Source organism: Scleropages formosus, chromosome 16 (assembly GCF_900964775.1).
Source record: "Scleropages formosus chromosome 16, fSclFor1.1, whole genome shotgun sequence".
Lineage (NCBI taxonomy): Eukaryota > Metazoa > Chordata > Actinopteri > Osteoglossiformes > Osteoglossidae > Scleropages > Scleropages formosus.
Genome location: NC_041821.1, coordinates 15,867,089 through 15,882,887, shown reverse-complemented (window position 1 = coordinate 15,882,887; position 15,799 = coordinate 15,867,089). Strand labels below are relative to the sequence as shown.

General features: G+C 41.5%; 1 protein-coding gene across 1 annotated transcript in view; it reads right to left on the bottom strand.

Annotated features, from left to right (window-relative positions):
- The window catches only part of LOC108933625 (dihydropyridine-sensitive L-type skeletal muscle calcium channel subunit alpha-1-like), a 36,038-nt gene that overhangs the window by 7,771 nt on the left and 12,468 nt on the right, over positions 1–15,799 (bottom strand). The window contains exons 12-34 of the mRNA XM_018750803.2: positions 15,349–15,556; positions 14,717–14,837; positions 14,412–14,526; positions 14,210–14,309; positions 14,025–14,094; positions 11,464–11,596; positions 10,194–10,323; positions 9,806–9,865; positions 9,607–9,713; positions 9,373–9,460; positions 9,161–9,268; positions 8,997–9,049; positions 7,010–7,156; positions 4,727–4,928; positions 4,417–4,575; positions 4,231–4,341; positions 3,356–3,439; positions 2,924–2,971; positions 2,028–2,054; positions 1,727–1,852; positions 1,152–1,217; positions 776–867; positions 15–174 (exon numbers count right to left, since the gene is read on the bottom strand). Of these exons, the coding sequence (XP_018606319.2) occupies positions 15–174; positions 776–867; positions 1,152–1,217; positions 1,727–1,852; positions 2,028–2,054; positions 2,924–2,971; positions 3,356–3,439; positions 4,231–4,341; positions 4,417–4,575; positions 4,727–4,928; positions 7,010–7,156; positions 8,997–9,049; positions 9,161–9,268; positions 9,373–9,460; positions 9,607–9,713; positions 9,806–9,865; positions 10,194–10,323; positions 11,464–11,596; positions 14,025–14,094; positions 14,210–14,309; positions 14,412–14,526; positions 14,717–14,837; positions 15,349–15,556 (2,515 nt within the window). The remainder of the gene's footprint in view (positions 1–14; positions 175–775; positions 868–1,151; positions 1,218–1,726; positions 1,853–2,027; positions 2,055–2,923; positions 2,972–3,355; positions 3,440–4,230; positions 4,342–4,416; positions 4,576–4,726; positions 4,929–7,009; positions 7,157–8,996; positions 9,050–9,160; positions 9,269–9,372; positions 9,461–9,606; positions 9,714–9,805; positions 9,866–10,193; positions 10,324–11,463; positions 11,597–14,024; positions 14,095–14,209; positions 14,310–14,411; positions 14,527–14,716; positions 14,838–15,348; positions 15,557–15,799) is intronic.

The window sequence follows — 15,799 nt, the reverse complement described above, 5'->3', positions numbered from 1 at the left end:
TCATGTTGACTCACCAGGAAAGCACAGAGCATGTAGAAGCTCATGAAGTAGAGAACGGCAAAATTGGAACCACATGTGTACTCCTCTCCCGGCAAGAAGTCTGACTTTGGGTCGCACATCTGTCCATACATGCAAGCCAGCATGATCTCCTGCCATGCCTCACCTGTGGCACAGCTGGACACACACACAAAGGCACCCTGACCAAACATCAGCGACATCTCTGACACACAAAAACTGACTGGTCAAGTAAGCGACAAAGCTGATCCTACATGAAACCAATGTAAATGGCAAAGGCAAAACCTTGGATTGGAGACTGTTATGTCCCGAGTGTAAAACAGAATCACATTTATTTAGCAGATGTATTTCTCCAAAGTAACTTCTAATGAACTCTACTTATTGTTACCAGCCCGCAAACCTTATTCACCAAGGTGACTTACACTGCTGGGATACACTACTTACAATGGGTCACTCATCCATACATCAGTGGAACACACTTGCACACTCGCATGGGTCACTCACACACTATGGGTGAACCTGAACAGCAGGTCTTTGAACTGTGGGAGGAAACCAGAGCACCCAGAAGAAACCCACACAGAAACGGGGAGAACATGCAAACTCCACACAGACTGAGTGGGGATCGAGCCCACGTCCTCTTACACCACCCAGGTGCTGAGAGACAGCAGCGCTACTCGCTGTGCCACCGTGCTGCTAAACTTACGCTTAATACCTGGAGCCCTGCATTGGGCTGACAGCAGTGGAGTCTGCTGGAACTCACCGGAATAGCAGCAGGACGGCTTGGGGGAATGTCTGAAAGTTGTTGTTGCGGTTGATCTGCGTGCCATCCACTAGTGCAATCTTACCAAATACCTACAGGACAAGAAGCGGCTAAATCTACACTTACATTTATTCATGTAGCCAATGCTTTTCTCCAAAGTGGCCCAGATTTACCCATTTATACAGCTGGACAATTTTTACTGCAAACATTCTAGGTTCAGTATCAGTGTAAGAGTACTACAGCAGGTGGTAAGGTTAAAACCTGTGTGGTTCACATACAAACACACCAGGTCTAACCACTATACCATCTGTTGCCCCATTATAGCTTGTACATCTGTATTCAATGGCATTGAGACAGCAGGACCAAGAGCACTGACTTGCATCCCGATGACAGCATAGATGAAGAACAGCATGACAATAAGTAGAGCTACATATGGCAGGGCCTGCAGAAAGAAGCAAAAAGATGGAAGATCAGAAGCTTGGCATACAGACAATTAGCATTATTACAACCTCTGTCCTTCCTAGTAATCCCCTTAATGGATAACGCATCAGTCAGCATTCAGCAGAAATTGTAGCGCATATGGGAATGGTGTATAAGTCATAAGAAGTAAACAATTTGTAGTTAATTCATTATTATTTCTTAGGAGTCAGTTGTATCCAAAGCATCTTAGAAATTTTATCCATTTATACAGAATTGAGCAATTTAGAGTAATATCTATTTTATGAAAACAATAGTGGGTATGGGATTCAAACTACCAACCTTCATCTCCTATATCCTACATTGCTGCAGCACACGCTTTCCTCAGGCACAACCTAATGTTTACTAAATACAAACTAGTCCTCTAGTCCAAATGAAACTGAAATAAAGTGGCGTACAGCAGTATCTCTATCGGTGCTTTGCTACAAATAAGGGGGTTGCCAATGAAAACCGTTTCCATTTATTGCCACTGACCTGGAATGACTTGATAAAGGTCCAGAGCAGGTTGCGGATACCCTCTGACCGATTCAACAGCTTCACTAGACGCATCACGCGGAAGAGGCGAAAAAAGGTGATTGACACCCGTGCATTTTCTGAGTCCTGTACAGGAACAGAACCCACTATTCAGTCATACTCATGTAAAGGAACATACTAGAAATTCAGTTCTGCCTATGAAAACATTTCATGGCTAGTGCTCTTGCAGCTGAACTATTACCCATTGTGCCAAAATACACCACAGTAAAATTAATTGTTTATAAAGAATCATGGTACTCACAGCTATAGCCTGCATTGGATTTACCTCCTAAAAATAAATAAAAGCACAATTAGTTAATGCTTTCAGAAATTTTTCAGTATCACATTCCCGCACAAATTACTACAAGTAAAGGAAAACTTCACTGTGTGGCAGACAGGAGAAAACCCCACACCCTCTCTGATAGACTGAAACAGCAGTTCTCCACACCAGCAGATGTTCATCATGAAGAGGGCAATGAGAATGAAAATTGGTCACCGTGTAAAACTTCAACAGGCCAAATGTTTTTCCAAAATTCCCAGCCAACTACACAGCTAGCAATTTGATTTCATTCAAATAAACAAGAAACCAGCTGATCTGTTTTTACCAAACACTTCCCAAGAGGATTCTTCCTGGATGTATTTACATTTATGTACATTGCATATATTCATTAAGCTGATGCTTTTCTCCAAAGAAACTTACAACATTAAGATGTCTACGGTTATTTACCCATTTATAGTGCAAGCTTTTTTTTATTATTATTTATTTAACTATTTTTGGGTAATTACCTTACTCAAGTGTACTATAGCCAGAGGGGGGGATGCATTTGGACCCAGAGCCAGCTGTTGTAACTACTACACTCCACTACTATTTGAAGAACTTCCTACAATTGCCCTTTTCCTTTTTGTCCATCATGCTGCCGCTTTACATCCAGGTGCAGTGTCAGTTTCCCTTTCTGTAACATTTCTATGAACATATGTACTGGTATTATTTAAATACTCCCATAAATAGTATATACAGTACATTAAGCTTTATACAAGCGTTGACTGTCACTACGTAAAAAAAAATCTTACAGACAATACATCCATTTATATGTGTGGAGTACCTGCTGGCTTAAGAAATTATACAGCAAGTTCTATGGAAACTGAAGCAGTACTTACCGCGCAACCGTAGAGACAATACAGTCCACCGCTGGAGGCAAGGGCAGCCTGTGGCAGAGAGAGAGAGCAGAAAAGAGGGAGAAGTAGTTAAAGAACTGGATGGCATGCATGGAGGGGGGAAAGGAAGGCTATAAGAGGTGATAAGTTTGAGGACTGCAGTGTTACAAATGTAGGAACATCTATAGGCAACAGCCTCTGTTAGTCAGTAATATGTACAACGCATGCAAAGAGAATCTGTTTTGTGCTTTATTGTTTTTATTTAGGAAGAGAAGGTACTGGTACTCTCCTGTGAGCTGTTAGAGTTAAGCATGGCAGTTTTATGGGAAACAGGTTATGAACTGGCACTCAAGGTGGTACATTATCATCTGTAAAAGACAGATTGATAGGTATTTTAGAGTAATATTTCAAAGCTGGCAGGCACGTAACACTCACATCAATCTCACTGAGGATGACGTCCACAACACTTCCAACAACGATGAGAAAATCAAATACGTTCCATGGGTCTCCAAAGTAACCCTGTGTGGAAGATTATATTAGATGCCTTCACACTAACGCAAATAGCTCTCATTCTCACACACACCACAGCGAGTTTATCCCCTTTGTGCAAATACTAAATGATGTGTCCTCTTACTTCTAGCTCAGCAGAGATGGGCTGCAAGCAAGCAAGACTGATCACAATACCATAATAGTGATCTTTATTTTATCCAGAGCTTTTAAAAGCAATTGAGAAGAAAAAAATATAAGAGCCACGTGTCAAAAGCAATTTAAAATATACACCAAGACTTAAAAAGCACAACAATAGAGAGCTGCGGAATAAAACAAAAAACCCAGAAGAGAAAATAATAGCAAGATAAATGATGAGGTAACAGCGATAGGAAAAAGAAGCACACAAATGTGTTATTTCAGTTCAGTTTCTTTCTGCTTGTCCTGGTACAAACAGGTAATGTACAAGTAGCTTTGAACATCGATTACAAGCTTGGATTTGAAGGTGTTCAGAGCAGTTATGATATTCTAAAATTTCATTTTGAATTAGATTTTCCCTGTATTTAAAAGATAAAACACAAATTTTTCATTTTTCCTTAAAAATGGATGAAAGGATTCTTTGGCTCAGTAATAGATTTATTTTTCTTTTTTAAATTAACGGTAATGGCAATGAAAAGTTCCCCCACGAGAATTCACTTCATGAGCAGATCTCCGGTAACGCATTATGCCCATTATGCATTACGTGCCATCCAGCCCAATGGTAATAGCATAGCATAGCATACACATCTTCCCAAACTATTTTACAGCCCAGCTCTCACTCTCACCTTGGCCTTGAACGCCAGTAGTTTGAGGATCATTTCCACGGTGAAGAGTACAGTGAAGATCACGTTGAGTGTGTCTGACAGATGGGTGATGTGATCCGATTGGTCACAGTGCTGTGGGTGGGACACAATGTCAGTGAATTAGCCATCTCTGCAGGCTGCATGAATAATCAGCACTTTGGGGCTTACCTGCATACCCAGACAGAGGGTATTAAGCATGATGAGCAGGAACATGAGGTACTCAAAATAGCACGATGTCACGATGTACCAAACTCGGTACTGGTAGGGGTTCTTTGGGATGTAACACCGCAGAGGCCGGGCTTTGAGAGCATACTGGACACACTGGCGCTAACAGAAAATAAAAAAAAAATAAAGTCACAAATCATTTCAGTCTCATTTACTCTTTGTTCTATGCTTGAATGGTAATCTGTTTATAAACATCTGTGCCACACTACAAAAGGAGCATGGAGCCCACCTCAACCTCGATGATAATCCATACCTGGTTTTTGTCCAGCTCACAGTTCTTGTACTCCTGTTCACCCTGCTCCTGGAAGGTGACGATGACAAAGCCCACAAAGATGTTCATCATGAAGAAGGCAATGAGAATTATGTAGACAATAAAGAAGATGGCGATCTCCACACGGTTGTTATAGATGGGGCCCATGTTCTCAGTGTGGGAGTCGATGGCGATGTACAGAAGCCTGAAACATGCGCAGACACAGCACACATGGATGGAGTCAGGGATGATCTACAAGATTCACTTTTCTTGAATATTATTCTCTAAGATTTCATTTTTTCTTTACCTTAATGCTATTTAACGACAGATTAATAAATACGAAAACAAAGCTAAAATGAAGCAGAATATTGTCCTAGTCTTATTTATACAGACAATGTGAAGCAAACCTTATGAGTGCTTTTCGTAAATGTTTTTCAGCTTTCCCATCAACATCACCATCAGAGTTATTAATGTTATTTGATCCCTTTATTATAAGTAAGCCTACTTCTTTTAGTGAACAGAAGCATTTGAAACACTTGATTTATTATTTCACTGATTGAAAGATTCTTTCATGCAACACATGCACAATATGTTACTCAAATAGGCAAATTTAAGATGAGCCCAATGTTGAATTTACAACAGTTCCTCTCCCGACACTTTAACATGAAACCTATTGGCCCAGTTTATTAGTTTCCACAAGATCAGTTCCAACTATCATCGACATTGACATGATCTTTGCCTCAGAGATTCAGGAATGGAAGCTGACTGTCACTAGGGTAAGGAAAACACTCACTGCAGTTCATCTGTGTGCAGTTGCATCAGTGAAGGAAAAATTTTATGGCACAATGTTTTCGCAACTAAAATAGCAGACAAGTAACTGTGCCATTACGACTAAGAACCTACAAGAAACTGATCCTGAACACAAAAGCTGGAGAAAGTCACACACACACATTTTTAATTATATATCATACATAATATTACATATTATGTATAATACACACACACACACACATTTTCAGAACCGCTTGTCCCATACAGGGTCATTATATATAGTGGTTATTAAAATTATTATTTATAATTGTTGTGTATATAATATATATATGTAATAATAATTAGAGTATATATTTTGGCAAATCTGAGCCTTCCCTTTGATTTTACAGTGCCGAAGAAGGCATCTGAAAAGACAAACATTTACATTACAAACACTGCCAAACAATGGAGAATCTCTTCATGGCTACACAGAGCTGGCCAGAAAGGGGAAGAGCTACTTTTCACTACTATCCACTACCCCTCATTACCCTTCTTCACCATTCATTACCATCCACTACCCTCCTTTACCCTTCTTTACCATTCATTACCATCCACTACCCTCCTTTACCATCCACTACCCTCCTTTACCCTTCTTTACCATTCATTACCATCCACTACCCTTCTTTACCATTCATTACCATTCATTACCATCCACTACCCTTCATTACCCTTCTTTACCATTCATTACCATCCACTACCCTTCTTTACCCTTCTTTACCATTCATTACCATTCATTACCATCCACTACCCTTCTTTACCATTCATTACCATTCATTACCATCCACTACCCTTCTTTACCCTTCTTTACCATTCATTACCATCCACTACCCTCCTTTACCATCCACTACCCTTCATTACCATCTACTACCCTTCATTACCCTTCTTTACCATTCATTACCATCCACTACCCTTCTTTACCATTCATTACCATCCACTCTCCTTCATTACCCTTCTTTACCATTCATTACCATCCACTACCCTTCATTACCCTTCTTTACCATTCATTACCATCCACTACCCTTCTTTACCCTTCTTTACCATTCATTACCATCCACTACCCTTCTTTACCCTTCTTTACCATTCATTACCATCCACTACCCTTCTTTACCATTCATTACTATCAACTACCTTTCTTCACCATTCATTACCATCCACTACCCTTCATTACCCTTCTTTACCATTCATTACCATCCACTACCCTTCATTACCCTTCTTCACCATTCATTACCATCCACTACCCTCCTTTACCATCCACTACCCTTCATTACCATTCATTACCATCCACTACCCTCCTTTACCATCCACTACCCTTCATTACCATTCATTACCATCCACTCCCCTTCATTACCCTTCTTTACCATTCATTACCATCCACTACCCTTCATTACCCTTCTTTACCATTCATTACCATCCACTACCCTTCAATACCCTTCTTTACCATCCACTACCATCCACGTGAGCTGGGCCGACACTCACTGCGGCCAGCCCTCAAACGTTGACACGGTGAAGAGTGCCAGCATGCCATTCAGCACGTTGTCGAAGTTCAAGTCGCTGTTCATCCACTCACGCCTGTGGACCTCCATCTCATGGAGAGCATTCTCTTGGTACTTGATGTAGGACCCCCTGGGCAACGAACGCAGGAGGAGCCGTGTGAGTGTGGAGAAGGAAGAAGGTCCGCGAGCACCACCATAAGTGACAGCACAAACAGTAGTAACAAAGTACAACTGTACCTTGTGTTACGAACAACCAAGTTGCGGATATTTCGAGACATGAGGAGCATTCCCCAGTTTGCTTATTGTAACGACCCGCGTTACTGTGTTTTAGCGGGAAATTTGTTTATTGTAATTGGATGGATTTGGGTGACGTACGGGGAATAAGGGGGTGATTGCGCCTGTTAGGGAGAGAAAGGAGAGAGAGTCTGGGGCCGCTAAGCAGGCTGGGAAAGCTGGTTTGAGGCGCAGGTCCTTGAGGAAACCGGGTCCTCGGACCGAGAGCTTTACTTCCTAGTGTTCAAATAAAACGTTCGGGATGAACGCTGCCTGTGCGTATTTCTTCGCCCCATCCAAACACACGGCGCTGCGCGCCACATTACTTTTAATACATTTTGTCCTCAGTTTTCTTTTCTAAAATGTCTCAGGTGTCGGGCGAAAATGACCCGCATTTCTGCTTTCCGCCATTAGAGGGCAAGAGGCACCTAGATAGAATATAAAATGAAATGGCGCTGGGGGGGGCGGGCGCGCAACCCCTGAAAGTCGTTCAGGAGCAATTTCACTAAGCACATTTTTTATTCATTATAGATATATCCGAGACTATTACAGAAACTACTTAGTGAATAAATAGGGGGGGATCTGTCTATCATCATGCTTTTCTAATTGGAAACTGAAAATAACCACAGCCAGGGTAAATTCACCTCAATCACCAGATTTCAGAAATGTTCCCGCCTGATCAGCTGCGTCTCTCGTTTGCTTCGTACTTTCACACAATGATGTTAATATTCCCAGTAAACAGATGTAAGGCTGAAATTTTGTACACTGTTTACTGGGAATAATAACATTATTGTGTGAAAGTACGAAGCAAATGACAGATGGTCAGTCGGGAGGCCCTCGGTGATTTCACATGGACTGACGCCACATACTCATACTGCCAAATGTTTATGACATTGGTTTTCTTCATGGCCAGTTTAGTTGAAGTTTACCATTAAACGCGCGTTGACATTTATCAAGGTGAAATTTTCTAACTCATTCTCCCCACAGGACAACGCAACCTCCTTTGTTTACACTTGCATGATGCCTGATACACAAGAAACAACATCATAATGATCCACTTGTATAAAGCAGAAGAACACACTGAATGGGAGACTGTAGATGTTATGTATTTTTTGTTTTCAGAAATTTAAAATTACACATTAATGTTGTTTCATGTTAATAAGGGCTGATAAAATGAACTGGCATCCGGTCCACCTTGTCTTTTCTCACAGTTTCCAGGATAGACTGACAATGAGACCCTGCACTGATTGAGCTGTTGTTGAAAATAGAATAAAGTCTTACAGTGAATTTTTAATTCATTATAGCTTTCTCAAATGTTTTTAATAGAACCTAACATTTGAATAAATCAAGGGATTAATCAGTATTATTTAGATTTTTTGATTGTGACATAGTGGGTGGATTTACAAAGAATTCCAATTTTCACACAGACTTCTGGTCCCAAATGTGTTCGTAAGATAAGGTACAAATGTATAATTAAACCATGCAAAAAATCACTATTATAATGCAGTGCATATAAATGATAATGATGCTTAATCTAAATGAATAAATATATAAAATGCATAATATCATTAAGTTAAATGCAAATGAATATGTCAAAATCAGTATAAAGAAAAGAAGATTTTACATACAAATCAATGAGTAGATATAAAACAATAAGCTATCATTAGAATAGGACAAACACACAAGGCTTGGCTTACCTGCACTCCTGCTCAGTCATTTTAGAAGGGTCTGTGCACATGTAAAATGTGCCCTGTGTGAAGTGGAGACAATGCTTAGAGATGACATGTAGGATATTACATGTTCTACAATATGGAATATTTACTGTCACCATAACAACACTGTTTCTGTGTTGTACACACACCTTAAAAAGCTGGACACCGATACAGGCGAACATGAAGTCTAGCAGCATGGTGACCAAGACGATGTTGCCAATGGTCTTGATGGCCACAAATACACATTGGACCACATGCTGCTCGACAGCACAAAGATACACAAACAGAAAAGCTGATGAGGTTCCGGAATGGTCAAAAAAATTATGCTGCAACTGAAGATACTGATAATGAGAATCCCTACCTTGAGCCCCTTGGCACGATTGATTGCTCTCAGAGGCCTTAGTACTCTGAGCACCCTCAGGATCTTCACCACAGATATGGCACTTGACCTGTGTGGGATAGATCACCATTGTGGATCAAAGTGGACGGAGTACAAAGCAGCAATCACTGGCACTTGACTGTGTCATTGAATGAGTGAACTTGGTAAGCAAGCTTGGAAGATTTCTGCCTAAGAGTCTAGTCTTAAAACACTCACTCCATTCCCATGGACAGCAAAGACACGCCTACAACAATCAAGTCCAGGATATTGAAGGAGTTTCTGCAGAAAGATCCTTTATGCAGAATGGCTCCATAGGTGGTCATCTAAAAGGGGGTGAGAAGAGCTATTGCACACCCTGAAACCAGACACCAGATACCAGTGGAGCTGAGGTATTACCTGCACAGATAAACCTCACCTTGAGTACGATTTCCGCTGTGAACACTGAAGTGAAGACAATGTCAGCATGGGCCAAGACCTAGATCAATGAACATGGGGTAGGTCCATCATTCATACACAGAGTCACTCAGAATAACTCAAAAAAAGTCTACATATTGTTGTAAAGATTACGCAAAAACTTTGTAGTCCACTTCTTAGAACTGCCATGGCCATTTAAGAAACTTATTGAAAAGGATTAAAAATTGTGATAGGCAGGCAAAACTATGGTAACACCTCAACCTTCCCAGTCTATGCATTTCTCCTCAGTGTGCCTTCTACAGTTCGGTAACTGCTAATGAAACTATTGTTCACTTAAAATCTACAGAACATTTTTCTACGTGGACTTGTGGACATGTCATCGTTGATACCTGGTTTCTAAAGGACAGTGGATCAATGGGGTCCTCAGCTGCAAGGGAAATACTGCTGAGCAAGATGAAGAGGAGGATGATATTGGTGAAGGTGGTGGCATTGATTATGCGATGGCAGAGTTTCCGGAACCTGCAGGGAAGGGAATTTAGTTTGGGTGATAAAATCTTACAATTTAATTCTAGCCAGAGATGAGAATCAAGCACACATGGAGAATGTAGTAATAACACACACATTTTCTGAACCGCTTGTCCCATACAGGGTCGCGGGGAACCGGAGCCTACCCGGCAACACAGGGTGTAAGGTCAGAGGGGGAGGGGATACACCTAGGACGGGACGCCAGTCCGCCGCAAGGCACCCCAAGCGGGACTCGAACCCCAGACCCACCAGAGAGCAGGACCCGGTCCAACCCACTGCGCCCCCGTAGTAATAACAATGGATATTAAATGGATAGTGAATAACATACCCCTTAAGAAGTTAGGTATACTTCAATCTACTATTACTTGTTTATCTCCTGTAGTGGAGTGTAGATGTAATTTGGGGGAAATAAACACCACAGTTTAAGAAGAATGTCAGGTAAACCACCAGTGTACAATGGTGAGATATCATATATCAGGGCAACTATCTCTAAAAAAGGAAAGTAGATAACTTGTAGCTTAACAACAGTAAGCCTTCTTGTTCTTGGTTTTCTTATTATTATTATTATCATTATCATTATTGTTTTCACAGTATTTTTGGTTTTAGTATGTGATAGTGACAAAAGTTTTAATTTGTTTTAAAGATGCCTTAGTAAATTGTGTATCTTTGTGTTACCAGCGTGACACAGCATAACAACACTTATATCTTCTTGTTTTGGTTTAATTCCAAGTGGCAAATCACTTAAACTGAACATTTCTATGCGAATCAGCATATGGACTGGACATAATCGTAAGAGTGTTTGATAGTTCTGCCAGATAGAATGCACTTATATCATACTATTTAGCAAATCTTGAAGGAACAATGATGTATTTATCAAGCAACAACTTGGTGGTGGTACCATTAACCAGTTGTATAGCAACCCAAATATCACTTAGTAGAAATATGCTAGAACATTTCAAGGAAACCACTAAACTTTATTTCAGTATGGTATTAGTATTTTCATTACCTGGAAGAGCAACAAAATTGGGGGAATTTAGCTAGTTTAGGAGTGGTGTTCCTAATTTCCAAGACAGAGGTCATCCACTGCTATCTACAGCAACAACCATGTTCTGCCATGCAATATTAGGAACCCACTTGTTCTGTGGTCCAAAAATAAAGAAAGAGCTGGCCTCAGGCATAGGCACAGCTTTCTCCTTCAGCTGTAGATCTGCCATAGGTCGAGGCCTGGGGCTAAGTGGAATCTCTGGGTCCTCCTCCTCATCATCGCCTAAGAAATGGGGTCAGAGGTAGGCAGTGATTACATATGCTCTGCTTGCCATATACCAACATATATTTGCACTAAAACCATCACACTAAGACCATTTGTTGCATATGTGCATTGATTAGACCAAAGTCATTCTGTCAGTCAGTTCCCTTCAACTTGCCCTGGAGAGGATCACCGTGGTAGCAGACCGAGCAGATAGACCAAAACCTCTTTTTATCAGTCCCTAACACCTCTTGTCAGGTTCCCAAGCATTTCCAGGCCAACCAAGATATAAAATCTCTCCAATGTGTCCTGGGTCTGCCCTCAGGTTTTCTTCAAATCGGACAAGCCCAGTATAGTTCCAGTGGGAAAAAACAAGGGAGCATTCTTGTAACATGACTCAACTAACTCCAGATCCTCCAGATTGACAGTCCACAAAACACATGTAACCTGGATTAGCATATAGTCCTGTGTTCTGTCACACTGTGCCAAGGGATAGAGCCAGTCCACTGTCCTATGACTGGAAGAAAATCCATATTGTTCCACCTGAATCAGAGGCAAAACTGTTTGGCAGAGTTTCCAGGAACCTGGTGTATGCTTTACCATATATTCTGAGCAGTGTTATCTGCAGTAGAGAATGCACCCTTCCTTTTCTTAAATACAGGGACCACCACAGCAATCTGCAAATGCAGAGGTATTTGCCTTCCATGCAACACGGAAGAGGTACATGAACTATAATATCCCAACACTTGCCAGTTATTTTAACATCTCCAGCAAAATTTCATCAACCTCTGCTACCTTACCACCACAGAAACCTAACACCAGCATAGTGACTTCAGGAACAGTGATCACTTTTAATAAACCAGAGAAGTAAAACACTGCCCGTTGGAAGGAGGGTTTGTCTACTGGGTTGAGTATTTCCTCAAGTGCTCCTGCCACCACTCAACAATCTCCCCGGTGGTAGTCGACACTTCCCCACCCTTGCTTAGCACTTCCTGGATAGAGTCATGCCTTCCCCTTCTAAGGCACCTGAATCATTTGCCAGAACAATTTTTACACCACCTGAACAGTCTTTCTCCATAGTGTCTCCAAACTCCTCCCATGTCTGACTTTTCTCTTCAACCACTGCCCATAGTGCAGCCTTTGTGGCTTGCTTGATCCCTTCATCCAATTCAAGAGAGCCCCCAAAAACACTATCCAGAAGGTCTCCTTCTTCATCTTTACAGATTTACTCACTGATTATGTCCACCAAGTAGGTTCTAGGCTTGTCCTAGATGCACCAGTTGCCTTCAGATAACAGTTTTCAGCAACTGTGTCCATGACAGAAATCTTGAACATGATACATTCTGACTCTACGTCCACAGTCGTATTTGGAACAAAGGGAAGTTCCCTCAAAAGGTGGGAGTTGAATTGCTCTCGCATGAAGTTGTCCATGAGTCCTTTCCATAAAGCCCTAACTTTTGAGTCTCCTGGTTCTGCCTGGCCAACACCCTGTACAGTGATATACCTCATCCAAATGTTCCAAACAGCTGACAGCTGTGGGAACCACAAAAATCTGGATCTCACAAACCTCCTATATTATTTTCCTTTGATCCTTACTTCTATATACACCTTTTCCAATTTCACATGTACAATATGTTACACAGTTTTGCTTTTTTTATATCCTTTACTTACGGTAAATGTACTGGAAGTTGTGACAAAACCTTGAGTGAAAATATGCAGGGGGGGTGAATGAGTTGTTTTTTGGGGAATAGGCAGGAACTGCTGATGGTTTGGGTGTGTGTCTGCAAGGACAAATCTCACCAAGGCTGCACGGAGCCTGTGAGACAGAATAATGTAAATAGTGTGCTGTGGTTGCAGCCTAAAAGACTTGTGTGATTCAAAATTGGAAAGATAACATTTGCTATGAAGTACAATAAACCTCTTGAACCCAAGTCTCCACATCTTATCATTGTCTGGCTCCAAAGAGCCAGGATTCACCACCATGAACAGACACCTGCATCTGACACAGCCACAAGTAAGAGGGCACAACCACAGATTTGATCATCAACTTTCTGGTCAAATGTGGTCTGGAGCCTGGTGTACTTACGGGCCTCCATGTGTTTAAACATGGTGTTTGTTAAGGACAGTTCATGGCTGGCACCAAAGCCGTTTAAAGGTTCAGATTCAGCAAGCCATTCCTTACAGTCATGCACCTCCAGGTATCTCCAAGTATCTTTGTGGCTCATTCTCTGTCTAACCTCTCTCCTCAGACCTGTTCGCAAAGGGAGACCTTACCAAGAAGGCAAGTCTCTAAGACCATATAGCTCTGAGATTGTTTTAGATAAACAAGACCTGCCACAACATTATGGTGATGGTCCCTTGGCGGAATGAATCTAAATGAAAAGTTTAATTTTGAAACCATGCTATGTTCCTAAAGCTTTCTAAGAAAACAATATAAACGGTACTTTACCAGGGAAATCTGCTGGAGGGAATGGATCCTTTATTTCATTGACATTTGACTCAAATTCATCTACTTTAAGCTGTAACAAAACAAATATGTAGAGGAAAATAGGAGTGTCAGAAGGACGTTTGTTTTGCCTTTGTACTACATTTACTCATGCAACTCATCGTCATTGGGGATGGTACATAACTGACCTTAGCTGTGGTAGGGATTCCTTCCATCTTGGCTCTCTGATCTGCCAGTTTTTTGGCCATGAGTGTCTTCTCCTCCTCTACCTTATCAGGGTTGCTCGCTCTGATGGTGTCAAGTTGAACTTTTTAATCACAGCACATTCTGTGGATAACCTGTGGTTCTGATTACAAAACCAGCTAGGTGAAGGATAATAGGACTGCTCACCTGAGCAGCTTTCTGCGCTTCTTCTCCTCTGCCTTTTCTTTCTGGGCCAATGTCAGGCTCTCTGCTTCCGCCAGGTTGTCCACAGCAATTGCCAGAAACACGTTCAGCAGGATGTCTGAGTGCGACGGCTCAAGGAGAATGCAGGACTTTGGCCACAATACTCACTCTGGCACACTTACACACTCTCGCATCATCACTGTAAGACTTACACCAACACACACATTCAAGCAGGAATACTAGCAGTCTCACTAATACTTAATCTCTAAGAAATGTTACTTAAAAATCTACTCAGGCATATGGGATACAATTTCCACACACAAAGAGGATGATGAAGTAGATGCTAACTAGAATCTCAGGAAAAACAGGCCCTCCATAAGCCATGATGCCATCGTACATTACAGAGTTCCAGTCCTCCCCTGTGAGGATCTGGAAAGAGGAAGGCAAAGAGGAATTTTGTTTTTTTTCCTTCATATTTATTTAATTACAGATTTTATATACTTAGTTAACTTCTCAGTCTGCATCTGTCTTAGTCTATAAGTTACAAGTGGTCAGTCTAGTCATGGTTTCATGTTATGAGAGCTCACTATACTTTGACGAAGGAACGAACAGGAGCATACCACCTAGGATGTACATCTGCAGCCATTTTGTCATAAGCAAAGTGACGTAACTGCTAGAGTACAGGATCACAGACGGAAGAAAACTTATAGGGTGGTTTTGAATCACAGTGCATTTCTGCTTATTCTGACTGGATCCGTCAAACTGGCTGCACATCAGCTGATTATTGCTGGAAGAAGGAACAGCCTATCTTCATGTCTGATGTTGAGTCAACCTTGGTATGATCCTATGTACAGAAGACTGTTTCTATTACGAACACATTCGGTGTTTCAGGGAATACTATACAGGGCTACAGTTTTGAGGTACAGTGGCGGTAGCTCACCTGGAAGACACTGATGAGTGCCTGAGGGAAGTTGTCAAACGTACTACGCCTCACCTCCTGGTCAGGGAAATTGAACTTGCCCCCAAAGACCTGCATGCCTAGCAGGGAGAAGATGACGATGAAGAGGAAGAGCAGCAGTAGGAGTGAGGCAATGGAACGCACGGAGTTGAGCAGGGAAGCCACCAGGTTGCTGAGGCCTGTCCAGTATCTGGGGGGTAGAGTCAGAAGGTCGCCTGAATATTTATTTATGTATACATTTAAGATCTATGCATTCCTGCCTGTTAACATGTTACATTTAAAATAATATATTTGTAGCTCAGGGCTTGGTTGATGGCAGTTACATGGCAGTTACATTTCTGGCAAAACGCAAGTGCTGACAGCCATCAGCCCGTCAAAATAAGGGTTAATAAGACCAACGTTCAATGCATCTGAAGTCAAGGAGACCACCACT